The sequence below is a fragment of the Pezoporus flaviventris genome, unplaced genomic scaffold (genome assembly GCF_033815535.1).
Source record: "Pezoporus flaviventris isolate CSIRO_AGI_PZ_B2104156 unplaced genomic scaffold, CSIRO_AGI_Pfla_v1 ptg000191l, whole genome shotgun sequence".
In the NCBI taxonomy this organism is placed as follows: Eukaryota; Metazoa; Chordata; class Aves; order Psittaciformes; family Psittacidae; genus Pezoporus; species Pezoporus flaviventris.
In genome coordinates this window covers 513,654-529,649 of record NW_026892739.1, presented here as the reverse complement: position 1 = coordinate 529,649, position 15,996 = coordinate 513,654, and the positions used below count along the sequence as shown (strand labels likewise).

The 15,996-nt window shown below is 57.1% G+C and overlaps 1 protein-coding gene across 1 annotated transcript; it reads left to right on the top strand.

Annotated features, from left to right (window-relative positions):
- Positions 1-2,890: 2,890 nt before the first annotated feature.
- LOC133262179 (uncharacterized) lies at positions 2,891-15,498 on the top strand. Its single transcript, XM_061441124.1, has 16 exons — positions 2,891-3,399; positions 3,500-3,737; positions 3,851-3,958; positions 6,857-6,924; positions 7,942-8,288; positions 9,602-10,049; positions 10,238-10,309; positions 10,726-10,797; positions 11,339-11,410; positions 11,838-11,918; positions 12,391-12,462; positions 12,906-12,980; positions 13,224-13,342; positions 13,449-14,845; positions 14,932-15,039; positions 15,451-15,498. Exons 1-16 carry the CDS (start codon positions 2,891-2,893, stop codon positions 15,496-15,498), a joined length of 3,834 nt encoding a protein of 1,277 aa, XP_061297108.1.
- The last annotated feature ends 498 nt before the right edge of the window (positions 15,499-15,996 follow it).

Here is a 15,996-nt window from a genome sequence, read left to right as displayed (position 1 = left end):
TTTTTCGGTTTGTTTTTTTTTCTTTTCCTTGGTGGCCAGTAGCTCCCACGTCTGTAACAAATTCTTTTCCCTCTGAATGAACGCCGAATAAGTTGCTCCTGTGTCCACTAAAATTCCACTTTATTTCCTCTAGACCCTAGCTTTAATTTAACCAGTGGATCTGCTAGGGTAGATTCCCCAAGTCCCTTGTCAGCCTAGTTCCAATTCAGCCGCCGGAGCGACCCCATGGCACTCCTCCCCCCCCCAGCCCCGGGCAGTCTCACTTCCAACGTCCAAAACTCCCCACAACACACACACCAATCCGGTCCCATAGGAGAAGAACCCACTTCCCCCACCTTTGCCCGACATTCCTCCTCCACCAGTTTCAAGGCATTCAACAACCCCTCAGTCCCGTCTGTTCCCACTTGTTTGCCTGCCCCGTGCTCAAACACAGGAGCTGCGCAAGCTCCCCGTCTTGGTTTCCCCCCCTCCCCGTTTTTTTTTTACAGCTGCTCACCCTGCTCTGCTGGGGTTACAGATGCCTGCCTCTGCAACAGTACTTCTGGTTTCATGTGAATGTGCTGCTTGTTGCCAGTGACAGCAATTTCCTCCTCCTTACCAAGATCTGATAGGACAGATAGAGAGGGTGCTCCTCTCGGAGGTACCTGTGATATATTATTTTCCTCTTTATTTCATTCCCCCAATATCACAGGCTGAAAAACATCTCTCCAGCTTAGCTTTCTGTGCTTCTCTTAACAAATCCTGTAACCCGCCATCTTGCCAGTCATCTAATTTCTCCAGCTTTGGGTTTTGTTTTTTTTTGTTTGTTTGTTTTTGTTTTTAATGTCTCTCCGAGATCGTGCCACAAATTGAGCTTTTAAAAGCGCTTCTCTTACTGGGAAAGCTGGATCCACTCCAGAATACATTTGCAAGGTTTTCCTTAATCTTTCTAACCAATCAGTAGGAGACTCATCCTTCTCCTGATGCTCACTAAAAGCTTTATTAATATTCTGTCCCCTTGGAACTGCTTCCCTAATTCCCTGTATTACAATCTCTCTCAAGTCTGTCATGCTTTGCCTGTCGTGGCCACTCTGATTATTCCAATAGGGATTCTGATTAGGCCATTTTTGCTCTCCGGGAGGACCCTGTTGATGTCATCTCTTTGATGTTCCTCATTCCAGCTTGCCTAATCGTAGATTTTCCTTCCGCAGTAAATAATATTCCCAATATTGACTGCATCTCCTCCCAGGTATAAATATTAGGACCTAAGAACTGGTCCAATGGTTCAGAAACCCCCAAAGGGTCGTCTAATAACCGACCCGTCTCCTTTTTGAAGGCTCTTACATCGCTCGTATTCAGGGGTACTGCTACAAATCCAATCCCCCCTCCATTTCCTCCCATCGGCACCTCTCGGAGGGGAAATAGAGTTTCTTTTTCTTTCGTTTCCTCCTGAAAATTTTCATTCTCCTGTATTTTTATTTTACTTCTGGTGCGACTGGATGGAGGGGAGGATGGGGGAGCCGACGATCGGGTGGTATCGGTGGGTAAGCACCTTCCCGATCACCTCTCGAGTCCCGCCCTCGATAAGAGGGTGGTAAATTATCTAAAGGCTCCCGTGATGATTTATTTGGTTTATTCACCTTGCCTTTCTTTTCTTTCAAGGGAAATAACGAAACCCTTATAGATGACCTTTCCATGGTTTTCCTCCTGTTGCTGGGGTCTTACGTTCCGGTGAAGAAACGTGTTAAAAAGTTATTGAATTCCTTGGTAATGCATTAACAGGGGATGTCTATCACAAGCTTAACCACCATCTTAGCCCTCCTAAATTCCATTTCTTCTATAGTTACTTATTCAATACACAAGTTTCACCTCATCCTGTGACAGGATGTATCTCTTGATTACCTAAGCCCCTGAAGGCATTCAAGCAGTTAAAGTACCCCTTTAATTAGCAAAGCGTTTGAGACATTGGAGTAGTTAAACAAAGCACCCCTTGAAGTAACAAAGCGTTTGATTAAGAAGGATTATTCCTTTGTTTCTTCTTCTTTTCCATCATTGTATTGACAGGAAAATCTAATCATTCTTATACATTCTACACAGGATACAATGATTTCAAGGGCAGCGTCCGCTCCGGGGGTGCCGGGACCGAGTCCGGGAGGAGCCGCGGAGCGCCCCTGGGAGCGCTGCAGCCGCCCGGGCCCCGCCGCGGCCTCACTCCGCCTCTCCCCGCCGCAGCGCAGGTAACGGCCGTGCCCCGGGCGCACGCGGGGCTCGAGGCTTCAGCCCCTGCCGAGGAGGGACCGGGGCTCTCGGCCGCGGCAGCTCCGGCAGAGCCCGTGCGCTCCCGCCCGCGGCAAAGACAACCCCTGCGGGCCGGGCCGGGCCGGGGCGGGGCAGTGGCCGCGAACAGGAGCGAGCTGCGGGAGGTGCCCCGAGAGCCGGCTCTTTGTGGGGCAGGAAACGACGCGGAGGTTGCTCGCGTTCGGCTGCGCCCACGAAGGCTTCGCTGGAAGCAGCGGAGGAGCTCCGAGCAGGAGGGTGCGGGAAGCGGGGTCTGGAGCCGGCGCTCGCTGCTGAGCGTCGGGCGAGCAGGTTCTTCCCTTCGCTGCTAGGGCAGCGCAGCGGCTGAGGATGGAGCTGCCGGGTGTGGGGTGCCTTTAACGGCTTCTGAGTTTCCGAGCGTTGCCCGCGGGGAAGGGCTGGAGGGGACTCTGGGTCCTGAGCGCTCAGCCCTAACGCCGTGGCTGCCCAGGAGCTGCTTCCCAGCGCGGGGCTCAGTCCCTGGCTCGGCCCCGTTGCTCCTGGGCACGAGGTGGCAGTAGGGGAGCGAGGAAGAGCCGTAAACTGGCAGCAACGGGAGCCTGGCTTAGGCTCGACCCGCGCGGAGTCCACCTTACGGGAAGCAGTGCGGAGCATGAACCTCAGCGACGTCCTCCCAGTCTCCAGCCGCCAGAGAACACCCAGCCCTCCTGCAGCACAGCCCCCTGCACAATACCCAACAGAGGACCCAAATCTCGACCGGTCTGGCGAGAGTCAGGATCATTCCCACGCCATGGGGCAGACCAACAGGACTGACAGGATGGAGAATGAGGATAGCGCAGATGAGGAGGAAGCACCATCCCCAACACAGGACTCTGCTGGGACAGATGAGGAGCAGAAGCAGCAGGACAGCGATGGGACAGTGGGCAGCGAGGGTGCAGAAGAAGAGCCCGCAGCAGCCGAGGGTAGAGCAGAGCAGAGACTGAGCACTACGCAGCATTTCTTCTACGCTCTGCTGCCTAAAAACGCCCCCCTGCTGCCAGCAGCACGCCAGAGGACACGGCTGCAGCAGAGCGTTCCTCTCTCGGCGGGAGACCACCCACCGCCCCTGCAAGCACCACCACACACGGGCAGCACAAGGAGCAGGAACCCCCGAGCCCAAGGGCACAGGGCAGCTCCAGGGCCCCGGGCGGCGCGGCCACGCGAGGACCCCCCTTTGACACCCTGCTCAGCCGCCACCGACACTCTCTGGAGCCCTGCGCAGGTTCATGGCACAGGTGGCTCGAGCCCTGCGCGAGGACTGTGGCCTGCCCCAGCTCCAGCAGGCCTGCGCCGAGATGGTCTCGAGGACGGAGCTGCTCCTGAAGCTGCTGAGTGAGAGGCAGCGTGACCCGGAGCCCTCTGACCTCCTTGAGCAGTGTGTGCGGGAGGAGGATGCCGGCACCTCTCGTCCCCATGCCCAAGTCCAGGCGGGGGAGATGGGCAGTGAATCTGCAGAGACGGTAGGAGAGAACGGGGCATGGCTGCAGGTGTGTGTCTGGGCAGTGGGGTATGGAAGGGGCCTCCCTTCCCTCCCCGCTCCTCTCCTCCCTGATGCACTCTCCTTTTCTCCCAGGAGATGGCCAATCACACCTTTGACCGCTGGCTGCCGCCGGTGCTGGCGCTCTTGCTGTTACTGACCCTCATCACGTCCGTTGCTCTCCTGGTGCAGTGCTGTTTCAAGGTGAGCCAAGGACTCGTTTGCCAGAGCGCTGCCAGCCAAACCCTGGGGCTGGAGAGCACAGGGGCGGGGGGGGGTTGGGGTGGGGGTGTGTGTGTGTGTGCTCCCACAGTGCCCATGCTGCTCCTGAGGACATCCCGCTTGGAAACACTGTGAGTGTGCGGCGGCTGGCTCCCACCTCCAGCAGATCCCAGCTGCTGGGACAAAGGGTCTGTGTGGGGAAAAAACCCAGCACCACAAAAGTGTCCATTGGGACACAGGGAGCGAGGGGAAGTTTCCCAAATTATGCACGAAGAGCACAAACTCTGCCATAAACCTTCCAGAAATGCCCCCAAACCGCCTTCAAAAGCCCCAAATGACACTCAAACCACGAGATCCCAGAGTGCAGATATCCAGGTCCTGCTCCTAAGCCTAAGGTGCCAGGACAGAAAGCTGGTGCTTGGCAATGATCCGGCAGAGGAGCAGGTGAGTAGAGGATGGGGGGGCTCCTCCGAAGAAAGGGGGGTAACAGCTGGATTTGGGGCTGATTCCCCTAAAAAGACCTTTCCGTGACGGGCTGTGCTTGTGGTGGCCCCAAAATACTCCAAACCCCTGATTCTGGGTCTGCAAAGGTTGGGGTAGGGGGGCTGGTGTGGGGGGTACCCCGCCAAAACCCAGCACAGCCGGTGGAGGGGTGCGGTGCGGCGCCGCTCGCTGCTGCCATCTGTGTGCAGAGTTCGGTACTGCAGGCGGTGGTGGTTGGAGGCGGTGCGCGGTGCGGCGCCGGGCCATCAGGGATGTTCCTGCTTAGAAGCAATTGCCAGAAGCAGATGCAAGGCGTCTACAGGCCTGAATTCCAACGCGTTGTTTATCATGCCTCACCAGAGGGGCAGGTTCCCACCCTCAGAGGGGTCCCCTCTTTCATGTTCAGGTGCTAAGTCATCCTCAAGCTAAAAACTCAAGTTATTTCAGCTAAGACCTAATGGCTTGGTCTCAATTTCCCCCCTTTTCCTTAAAATTGTGCAAATTCTTTTTCACAGTCCATAGTATGCACACCTGTTGAGCTACTGTAGGAACTTTCCACCACGTCCACAAATGAACAATTGTTAATAAAGCCGTAGTCAGCAGTAGCACAATTACAGGGTAGACCGGTATATCAAAAAGTTGAGTTGCTGTAAGAGGTTGCCATTTTGTCCCTACCAAGAAAACTTCCCACCAGTGGTGCTCTCCAGTTTTCTTGGTGTCAGTGATGATTTCTTCGATTTCTTCTACATTATGCTTAACAGCCCATATTGCTTGGTGAGAAGTTTCGTTGGCCTTCTGCATCATCTTCTCCAGCTCTGGGTCATAGAACATTTTCTTTAGCATTTCTATTTTCAGTCCAATCTGTAGGGCAGGTATATCATGGTATAACACATCAGTATCTTGTATTAGTTGGTAAATAGTGACAGGGGTGGTGTAGTTAAAATCGCATCCAATGATTTTGGTAAAATTGCACACACAAAAGTTAGTAGCATTTGTTTCTTCGATACACCTGTCAATTGTTGCATTCTCACACGTGGTTCTTATACAGGTGTCGTGGTTTAAACCTAGCCAGACAGCTTGTTCACTCACTCCCAGTGAGTGGTGCTGGGCTGGAAGCAATTGAGGCCCCCCCCCCCCCCCCCCCGGGGCTCTTCTCCTTTCCAGCTCCCAGTGGGATGGGGAGGAGAATTGAAAGAATGCAACTCCCACGGGTTGAGACAAGAACAGTCCAGCAACCAATCACCACCGCTACCACCACCGACAACAATGATAAGAGAAAATAACAAGGGAAGAGAATACGATACCACCTGCTGATCATGGGCCCATCTATATGTCGCATCTCTGCCCTGATGGCCTGAAGTGTCATGGGCCCACCGGGCCAAAAATAATTCACCCTTATGTTGCCAATCTAAGTCCATCTGAGCCACTTCAATCTTAGCAGCTTTATCCACTTGTTGGCTGTTTTGGTGTTCCTCAGTGGCCTGACTCTTGGGTACATGAAGATCTATGTGGTGTACCTTCACCACCAGGTTCTGCACCCACTGTGGCAGCAATATCTTGCCACAGTGCAGCAGCCCAGATGGGTTTACCTCTGCTTTGCCAGTTGCTCTGCTTCCATTGCTGCAACCACCCCCACAGGGCATTTCCCACCACCCATGAGTCAGTATAGAGATAAAGTAGTGGCCACTTTTCTCGTTCAGCAATGTCCAGGGCCAGCTGGATGGCTTTCACCTCAGCAAACTGACTCGATTCACCCTCTCCTTCAGCAGTTTCTGCAACTTGTCGTTGACGACTCCATACAGCTGCCTTCCATCTCCGAAGCTTTCCCACAATACGGCAGGACCCATCGGTAAACAAGGCATCCTGCTTTTCACTTTCTGACAGTTTATCATATGGAGGGGCGTGCTGCAGATTTTTGCTGGGGCTGAAGTATGTAATAACACAACATTTATTGCAGTTTTACTTATGGGAGAAGCCTCAGTGTGTCCTTATATATGGACAAGGCTGCCTTGGAGTGCAAAGGTACAAAGAGTTTTCAGGGTGAGCATCTAAAAGAGAAAAGAAACCTGTTAGAATGTACCTAGATTTCCGATGCTGTGGTGTTAGTGAGCTCCAAGTGCCCATCGGATGAGCTTCGGATATTGCAGTTGTGAAAGCTGCCTGCCCTGAAGTGTTTGCTCTTCCCTTCTGCTGGTGGTGCCGCATGTTCTGCATGAACAGTGATTTCCCAGAGCGAGGGGACTTTAAGCCATGAGGCTGTTTCTTCCTCTCAGGCTGGGTAACAGCGAGGGCGGGTGGGGCGGGCAGGCACGGCAGGAGCCGTCTCTCGGTGCTGTGGGGATGAGGGATGGAAGCCATCAGGTGAGCTGGATTCACTGGTTCCTTTCCCACCTGCAGAGCTGCCGGGAGCAGCAGGCAGGGCACAGAGGCCTCTCTCTGGCTGTCCGCATGGGCAGCAAACACTCGTGAGCGGCCACTGCAGATGAGGCAGAAACCGGGGCACCGGCAAGCAAATGAGGTGTGTGGGGAGCCAGGGTGCTGTGTCCCACCTGCCCAGTGTCCCAGCGCTGCTGGAGCCTGTGTCCCGGTGGGAAGCCTGGCTGCGGGGCTGGGGCTGGGACAGGCTGATGCTGGTCCCTGTCTCTGGGAGCTGATGCTCCCGTGGAGCAGTTACACAGGAGAGGAGGAGCTTTAGGAGAAATCCTGGCACTCCAACAGAGCAGCCCCCAGGAGCACCAGGAACACTGCTAGCAAGTAGCTGGATGGACCGCCGCCTGTGCATAGACACCTTTTCTTCTGCCTCCTCTGCTTGGGGCTGGCTCCTTGCTTTAAACCCTTTACATTCACCCTTTAAAACATGTATGTTTTTAAGACTCCACTTCCCAACCCAGGGCTTTGGTTGTGATTCTGCCTGGCTTTTCTAGAAAGCACTGGGTTTGTTTTGTTGTGATTTTTTTTTTTTTTGGGGGGGGGGGAGGGGTGTGGCAAAAAACGAAGGGGGTGACACTGTGACTTACCCTCCTCCTGAAGTCCCCAAGTGCCTCTGAGAGCCCAAGTCACGACAAGCCCAGAAATCACCCTGTGATTTGGGAGAGGCAGCTCTGCTGGGAGTGGATGGACACCTTCAGCCCCAAACAAGGCTGGGAATTGGGAATGAACCATGGAAACTGGGTCAGAATTAGAAAATCTCTTCCTGCCATGGACTGGGAGGGAACTCCACCTAAAAGTGGAGTAGAAAAAGCTTGCAGCGCTGCAAGCAGAGAGCTCCAAGCATCCTGGGCTGTGTTTCGGCATCTCTATCTGCTCCAGCTGGAATGTCTCCCTGCCTGGAGGCGTGATGGGAGATGGCTTTGTGAGAGGCTGTGACCAAGTAAGTAGTCCACGTACCATGTGTGTGCCCCTGGCATCTGGGTAAAAAAGCCTCTCTCCAGCCATGCCAACTTGCTCCATCTCCCCTGCTCATCTCTTCTCCTGCCCTCCAGGGCTGCTGGTGCCTTTGCAACAGGCTGCAGAAATCTTGGAACCCTCAAGAGTAAAGTTGCTGCTGTGGGATCCCCAGTGCTGCTTCCTGGGCTGGGTAACATCACGCAGGTCTACTCCGTGCAGTGGGAATACCTCAGTGGTGCCAGCTCCCACACCGTCCTGCAGTACTACAAGGGATCCCACAGCCCAGCCATCCACGCACCCTACGCAGGACAAGCTGTTTTCCGTCCATCCGATGGATCTCTCCTGCTGGAGGAGCGTGTCCAGGAAAGTGACAGTGGCATCTACAAAGCAACTGTCAACATGGGAGACAGGGAGAGCCTGAAAATCCTGCTGGAAGTCCTCAGTAAGTGGTGGGCATGGGAGGAAAGAAGGGGGTAATGGGTGCAAGCAGGGCAGGGGCGTTACCTGAGTGTTTATGGACTATCAGCCTGTCATGCATGGAGGCATCACCAGGGAGACTCTGGGAAGAGGTTACCCATTATTTATATACTTCCAAGCAATTAGCAGAGCACATCTGTGTTTGCCTTGCGGTTACATCAGGTGAAAGTGATACGTGGATTGACTCCAACTCCTTAGAGTTGTAAAGTAGGTATGCTTTATTCAGCTGAGGTGCATGGGGGTTGCTCCTCCAAAAGCATGCGCACTCCCCTCTTTCCAGTTCCGACATCCTTGTTCCTTGCCAGTTCCAACAACTTCCAAGTACCAGTCAGGGACGGGTCGCTCTTAATTGCCTGCTGTAGTTCCTCCTTCCCATGGTCTCTGACAGTTTTGATACATTCCAACCCCCACACAGCCCCACAGTCTCAGCCCCAGAGTCTCATCCCCACAGCCTCAGCCCCAGAGACCCAGCCCCACGGTCTCAGCAACAGTCTCAGCCACAGGGTCTGAGGCTGAGAGTCTCAGCTCCAAAACCTGAGCACCAGAGTCTCAGCTACAGTCTCAGCCACAGAGTCTATATTACAGTCTCTGTCACAGAGTCTGACATTCAAAGTCTGAGACCCGGAGTCAGAGCCACAGAGTCTCAGCCCCAGTCTGAGCCCCAAAGTCTGAATCCCAGAGTGTTAGCCATAGACTTTCAGCAGCAGTCTCAGCCGCAGAGTCTGAGTCTGAGGGTATCAGCTCCAAAGCCTGAGGCCCAGAGTCTCAGCCACCGTTTCAGCCACAGAGTCTCAGCCTCTGAGTCTTAGCCCCTGAGTCTGGCCCAAGTGGTGCAGCAGGAGCAAGGACACAGACAGGGACGAGGATGAGGTACGGGCAGGAGCAGGCAACAGCTCCGCCTCTCTGCCTGCTCCCTGCCCCATGCCTGCTTCCCACCGCTCCTATCCCTGCCCCGCGGGGAGGTGGCCCTGGCTCAGTCCACTGCTGGTGAGGTGTCAGGCTTGTACAAGGTGGTCGTAAGTGTGAAGGAGGCGATGAAGGCCCCGCCTTCAGTTCATGCAGTTCCAACCCCCTCCCCAACGGCTGTTATGTCATTGCTGTTACGTCCCTGCTGTCATTTCAGTGATGCCAGATCCGAGTCAAGCTTTTCCAGTGAGGACACATCGTTCTGGGACGAGCCGATTTCCCTTGCCTTCAGAGAGCACCCAGCACACACGCGTGGCAGACGCGCACAGACTGCACAAACACGTACTGAACGCACACGTGCTGCACGCGTAGATGTGCTGGTCTGTAACACGCCCCAGGTGGGGCAGAGCGACCAGCTCCAACGGCAGGGGATTGTCCCATGTCACAGTGGGGACGCACGCTCGCAGGCCCGGCCGATGCAACTCCTGCGGCGAGGCCCCATTGTGAGGTGTGAGGTGTCCCGGGCTGTATCTGCCCAGCAGGGCCAGCACAGCGCCAGATCCGCTGCTGGTCGCAGACGAGAGCTCCTGGTTTGGATCCCCAGCCTTGAGCCTCGTGTGGTACCAAAGGCGCTCAGGCCCTGTGTCGCTATGGCACCGCTGCTGCTGCTGCTGCTGCTGCTGGGCCTGGCCCCCGGCCTGGCCCGGCCCCTGGGGCCCTGCCCGGGGCCCTGCCGCTGCCGCGGGCGCCGCCTGGACTGCAGCAGCGCTGCCCTGGCCCGCGTGCCCCTGGCCACCCCCCAACGGCCCTTCTCCGTGCTGTGAGTGCCCTGCAGCTCCGGGCGCTGCCCCGGACACCCCGAGAGCGGCTCCAGGGACACGCTGCCTGTGGAGGGCTGATGGGCAGCGCCGAGGGGGCAGCTCCAGGCCGGCCTCACGGCCACCCCGCAGCCCTGGGGCAGGGGAAGGGTTTGTGCTGGGGGTGACGCTGCCAATGGCTTCTCCGCAGGGATTTCACTGGGAACGCGCTCGCCCTCATTCGCCCTCAGCCGTGGAAGGGATACCTGTGGGCTGAGAAGCTGTGAGTATCCACCAGTATCGGACATGGCACAGGGGTTCCGGGATCCCCATCCCTCCGCCGGGCTGCTGAGCCGAGGCTGTGCCGAGCACCGCACCAGTGCTTGCCACGTGCAGCCAAGGCCGAGCTGCTCAGCAAGGAGCTGTGTGAATCCCCAGAGCTGTTCCGTGGCGAGCAGGGCCCTGGGCTGTGTACCTCCTGCCAAACTGGGCCATCCCTGGGCCTGTGGAACCCGTGCTCGGGCTGCAGTCAGGGTCAGCAGGCTGGGAGCAAGCCCCTGCTCCTGCCATGAGCGTGATGAGTCGTGGCGGGACCCGGAGAGATGCCGCAGTGACACTGCTGCAGGGTTGCTCCCCTAACAGCTCCATTGCACCCGAGAGCCGCGGGTGCCACCGTTCGTGTTCATCTGTCTCTTGCAGAGTCCTCCAGCACAACAACCTGCTGGCGGTGAAGAGGCGCTCGCTGGGGGGGCTGCTCCTGCTGAGGCACCTGTAAGTACCCCCCTGTCCATGGTGGTGGGCACGGCCTCCCCCCCTGCCCTGGCCCTGCTGCTCTACAGTCCGCCCCAGGAAGGGCTTTATTCCTGCGGGTATCCCGGCTGCAGCCAGAGCAGAGCAGGGTCTTGGTGCAGGGGGACTCCTGCACACATCAGAGCAGGGCTGCGCAGGGAGGTGACGTTTAGGAGCTAAGGGAATTAGCCCCATGTTGGTCACATAGGGTGTTACAGCCTGTCCCTGAGGCCGCACTCAAGAGGTGTTTTTGGGGCGTGCATAAAGGACCTGCTCTGTTACCAGAGAGGAAAATCAGCCCTGAAATACCCCTGGTGGGATCAGAGCTGGGAGAACCTCTCTGAGCTGCAGCCACCCCCGTCAGGAGCATGACCTCCGGTTACACACCACTGCAAGCCAGTGCAGGAGAGAAACCCCACGTGAAATGAGAGCGATGGCACGTCTGTGCCGCCAGTGTCAAAGCACCTGAGAGGAACCGGGACAGTGCAAATGTCACCAGCGTTTTGTGTTCTCCTGTTAACAGGGATTTATCTTACAACAAAATCCAGTTGATCGAGGCACGTGCTTTTGAGAACCTTCCTTTCCTGGAGACCATGTGAGTTATGGGAGTTCCTTCCTGGTGTGGTTGGTGAAGCCTGGTTGCATTTAGAACCTTCTGGTGCTGGAAAAAGCTCCAGTTATTTTTAGAAGAAGGCCTCCGGTTTCTCCTGCTGAAGGAGCAGCCGAGCTCAGGAGCTCAGGGAGTGGCTGGTGGCCATGCCAGGATGGGGCCATGGCTTCTGCAAACACAGCAGGAATAGAAGCTGTGTCTTGAGTCTTGCTGTGTCCTGGAGCAGGCAGAGATGCAGCACGCATGCACTTCATCTCCTCTCCTGGACAGGTTAACAAACAGCAGGAGAGAAAATGGCAGTTTCCCCCCAGTTCCACCTTGGATGGGGCTGTTTCCTACAAATCAGTGCTGCTTCTCTCCAGCTTCCTGTGGCTCAGACCCAATTCATTTCTGCGGTCTCCTGTTTCCCCAGAAGCCTGGAGGGAAATCTCATCACCCAGATCCGGAGCGACACCTTCCGGGCATGGCACGGGATGCAGTTCCTCCAGACGCTGTGAGTGTTCCAAGGGCTAAGGGTAGCTCAGAGCAGTGGCACTTGTCACTGTGTTCTGCTCACCTCTTACCCCCTGTAGGCAGCAGCATCAATGCTGAATGACAACTCTGTCAGGCCACGCCTTTGCCTGGCTGGGTGCAGGACCAGAGACAACGCTCAGGGACAGTGGGAATGTGAGAAATAGGGAAAGTCCTGTTGGAGGGAAGCCACCAGAAAGTGTGAGCTGAGGAGGAAAGAAAGAGATGTTGTGTTTTCCAGAAGCAGCACTTCTGGGCTTTCGCTCTCTGGGCTGGAGATAGTCAGGACCTGATGTATGTTGTGAATCTGCCCATCAGCATCTACCCCAGCTTGTAACCTTCAGCTCAGGCTCGGAACCTTCACCCCAGGCCCTTCCTCACACACGCAGCACTGAGCCCCTGCCACCGCTCTCATCCTGCACCCCCCGCTCACATGGGGTGTTGGTTCATTTCAGGGTCCTGCGCCATAACCCCCTGTCTGTTATCGAGGACACGTGGTTCTTCAAGCTGCCTTCAGTCACTCACCTGTAAGTACGGACTCCTTGTTAACGGCTTACCGTGGATCTTTCTTTGTGTCTCTGGGTGCCCCGTGGCCAGGAAAGCAGAGATCCAGCAGCAGATCCCACCCTTCTCCCACCCTTCTCCTGATGGAGGCAGCGGCAGAGCCAGGCAAAGGCTGAGCAGTCCTGGTGTGTCCCGTCTGCAAAGCCAGCACGGTGCTGGGACAGGGACTCGAACTTGTCTGCATCCATCTCCCATGGGATCTGCAGGATCCCTTCTGGTTCAGACCCATGGGTGGGAGCAGGGCACAGCAGGAAAGAGAGACGGTTTTCCGTCTTTTCTCCTGGATTAGGTAGCAGCAGATCCCCCCCTGCGGCCGGCACAGCAAGCCGCAGGGACTGGGCTTGTTCCCGGAGCAGAGGCTGGTGCCGCCACCTCAAATGTAATGTGTTTCTTGAAACCCTTGCAGGGACCTGGGTGCCACACGAGTGACTCGGCAGACGCTGCTCATGCTGCTCCTGAGAACATCCCGCTTGGAAACACTGTGAGTGTGCGGGGGCTGGCTCCCACCTCCAGCAGATCCCAGCTGCTGGGACAAAGGGTCTGTGTGGGGAACAAACCCAGCACCACAAAAGTGTCCATTGGGACACAGGGAGCGAGGGGAAGTTTCCCAGAGCTGCAGCAGACACTGAAGCAGACCCCTGAGGCGTTTCTGTGCGCCACCTGGGTTGGAGTCGCTGCCCTGGGTCGCGATGCTGAATGTTTGTGCACAACCTCTGTTCTTTAGCAAGCTGTCCATCGACACGGCCTGCTGCCTCTGCCAGCACAAGCACAGCACTGAGACCCCGTGCAGGACCCTCAGCTTCGACTGCATGAGCGTGTGCAACAGCACTGTTCCCCGCTGCGGTAACTGGCCCACAGCCCTGCCCATGTCCCCCAGCTATAGTGAACCTTCTGAGCCTGTGTCTGGCAGAAAGCTCTTTGTCACTGAAGTGCTCTTGGTGTGTTACAGCTCCCCTGGCAGAGACACCAGGGCTCCTAATGGGACCGGTGCCCCCCAAGAAAGGGAACAACAGGTCTGTGTTGAATCTCCAGCCTAAGGAGCCTTCACTCGGGGAGCAGAGAACCGTCACGCTCACAGTTGCCCGGAGCCTGAGCAGCCCCGATGCATCAGCACCTTCCCCTCAGCAGCTCTCGAGGCAGGAGGGCAACACCGCCAAGGAGCTGACGCTGATGCTGCGGAGCATTCAGCACGGGGGCTGGAGCAGCTCTATCGACACCAGGAGGCTCTATTTCCTAGCAGAGGGGCTCGTGGCACAGCTAAAGAACAAGCTGCACAAGGCCATGAGCATCCTGACTGTGAAAAGCCCCAGCACAGCCCGGCCAGCGCAGAGGGACAAGGGGCACGAGGTGGCAGTAGGGGAGGGAGGAAGAGCCATAAACTGGCAGAAACAGGAGCTGGGCTTAGGCTTGACCCGCGCAGAGTCCATCTTATGGGAAGCAGTGCGGAGCATGAACCTCAGCGACGTCCTCCCAGTCTCTAGTCACCAGAGAACACCCAGCCCTCCTGCAGCACAGCCCCCTGCACAATACCCAACAGAGGACCCAAATCTCGACCGGTCTGGCGAGAGTCAGGATCATTCCCACGCCATGGGGCAGACCAACAGGACTGACAGGATGGAGAATGAGGATAGTGCAGAAAATGAGGAGGAAGCACCATCGCCAACACAGGACTCTGCTGGGACAGATGAGGAGCAGAAGCAGCAGGACAGCGATGGGACAGTGGGCAGCGAGGGTGCAGAAGAAGAGCCCGCAGCAGCAGAGGGTAGAGCAGAGCAGAGACTGAGCACTATCCAGCATTTCTTCTATGCTCTGCTGGCTAAAAACGGCCCCCCTGCTGCCAGCAGCACACCAGAGGACACGGCTGCAGCAGAGCGTTCCTCTCTCGGCGGGAGACCACCCACCGCCCCTGCAAGCACCACCACACAGCAGCCCAAGGAGCATCACAAGGAGCAGGAACCCCCGAGCCCAAGGGCACAGGGCAGCTCCAGGGCCCCGGGTGGCGCGGCCATGCGACGACCCCCCTTTGACACCCTGCTCAGCCGCCACCTGCACTCTCTGGTGCCAGATGGAGCCCTGCGCAGGTTCATGGCACAGGTGGCTCGAGCCCTGCGCGAGGACTGTGGCCTGCCCCAGCTCCAGCAGGCCTGCGCCGAGATGGTCTCGAGGACGGAGCTGCTCCTGAAGCTGCTGAGTGAGAGGCAGCGTGACCCGGAGCCCTCTGACCTCCTGGAGCAGTGTGTGCGGGAGGAGGATGCCGGCACCTCTCGTCCCCATGCCCAAGTCCAGGCCAGGGAGATGGGCAGTGAATCTGCAGAGACGGTAGGAGAGAACGGGGCATGGCTGCAGGTGTGTGTCTGGGCAGTGGGGTATGGAAGGGGCCTCCCTTCCCTCCCTGCTCCTCTCCTCCCTGATGCACTCTCCTTTTCTCCCAGGAGATGGCCAATCACACCTTTGACCGCTGGCTGCCGCCGGTGCTGGCGCTCTCGCTGTTACTGAACTTCATCACGTCCGTTGCTCTCCTGGTGCAGTGCTGTTTCAAGGTGAGCCAAGGACTCGTTTGTCAGAGCGCTGCCAGCCAAACCCTGGGGCTGGAGAGCACAGGGGCGGGGGGGGGGTTGCTCCCACAGTGCTCATGGGGCCCGGGTGCTGCTGCGGATGCCTGTGGATGTGCTGGCGAGCACAAGAGATGTCTTCCCAGACTTGGAGCTCATTGTGGTACCCCACCCTGGAGCTTGTAGGTGTTCAGAGCTTTTGGGAGCAGCTTGTCCTGGCTCCTGCCAGGGTCTGTCCCCAGCTCTGCTGTGCATCTTCCCAGCAGCTCCTTCCTTGAGGGGGGCTGCAGCTCCCTCTAATCACAGCCTCTGCCATCAGCCCCTACCAGGCTCTAGCCTGCAGTCCCTCGCCCCAAGCATCCCCTCCCCAACTCCTGGCCTGGCCTTGCTCTGTTGCAGCACCCGTTGCTTCCAGCCGTGCAGCAATGCCCCTGCTCCCTGCCCTGAGCCCATACCCAGCCTTTCTGCATGGTGCTGCGGCTCTGGCGTGTCGGGGCCGTGCCCGGGCACAGGGCAGGGGCCCAATCGTTGCTGCGGAGTTTGAACCTCCCTTTGGGGGCCTTCTCCTCCAAATAGACAAATGAGCTTTCATGTCTTCAGAAGGCATGGCGCGTGTTGCAGGCGGTGGTTGAAGGGGCGGGGCGGGGAGCCTGCAGAGCTCTGTGCAGAGGAGAAAGGCAGAAATTAACAACGCTGAGGAGAACTCTGGGTCATTCCAGAGGCGGGGAGCAGCGGGGAGCTGGGCAGGGAGGCAGGGGGGGCTCTTCTTAAAGGCGTGGCTGCTGGCACAGCCTTGCGCGTGTGTAGACGGCACTGGGCCGGAGGAAGAACCTTCCGGCTCCCCTGTGCTGCAGAATTCCATGTGGAAACCTCCATGTTCCGAGTCTCTGTCTCTCTGTCACCAGCTTTGTGCCAAGAAACGTGCCGAGGATTCCCAAGGCAGCA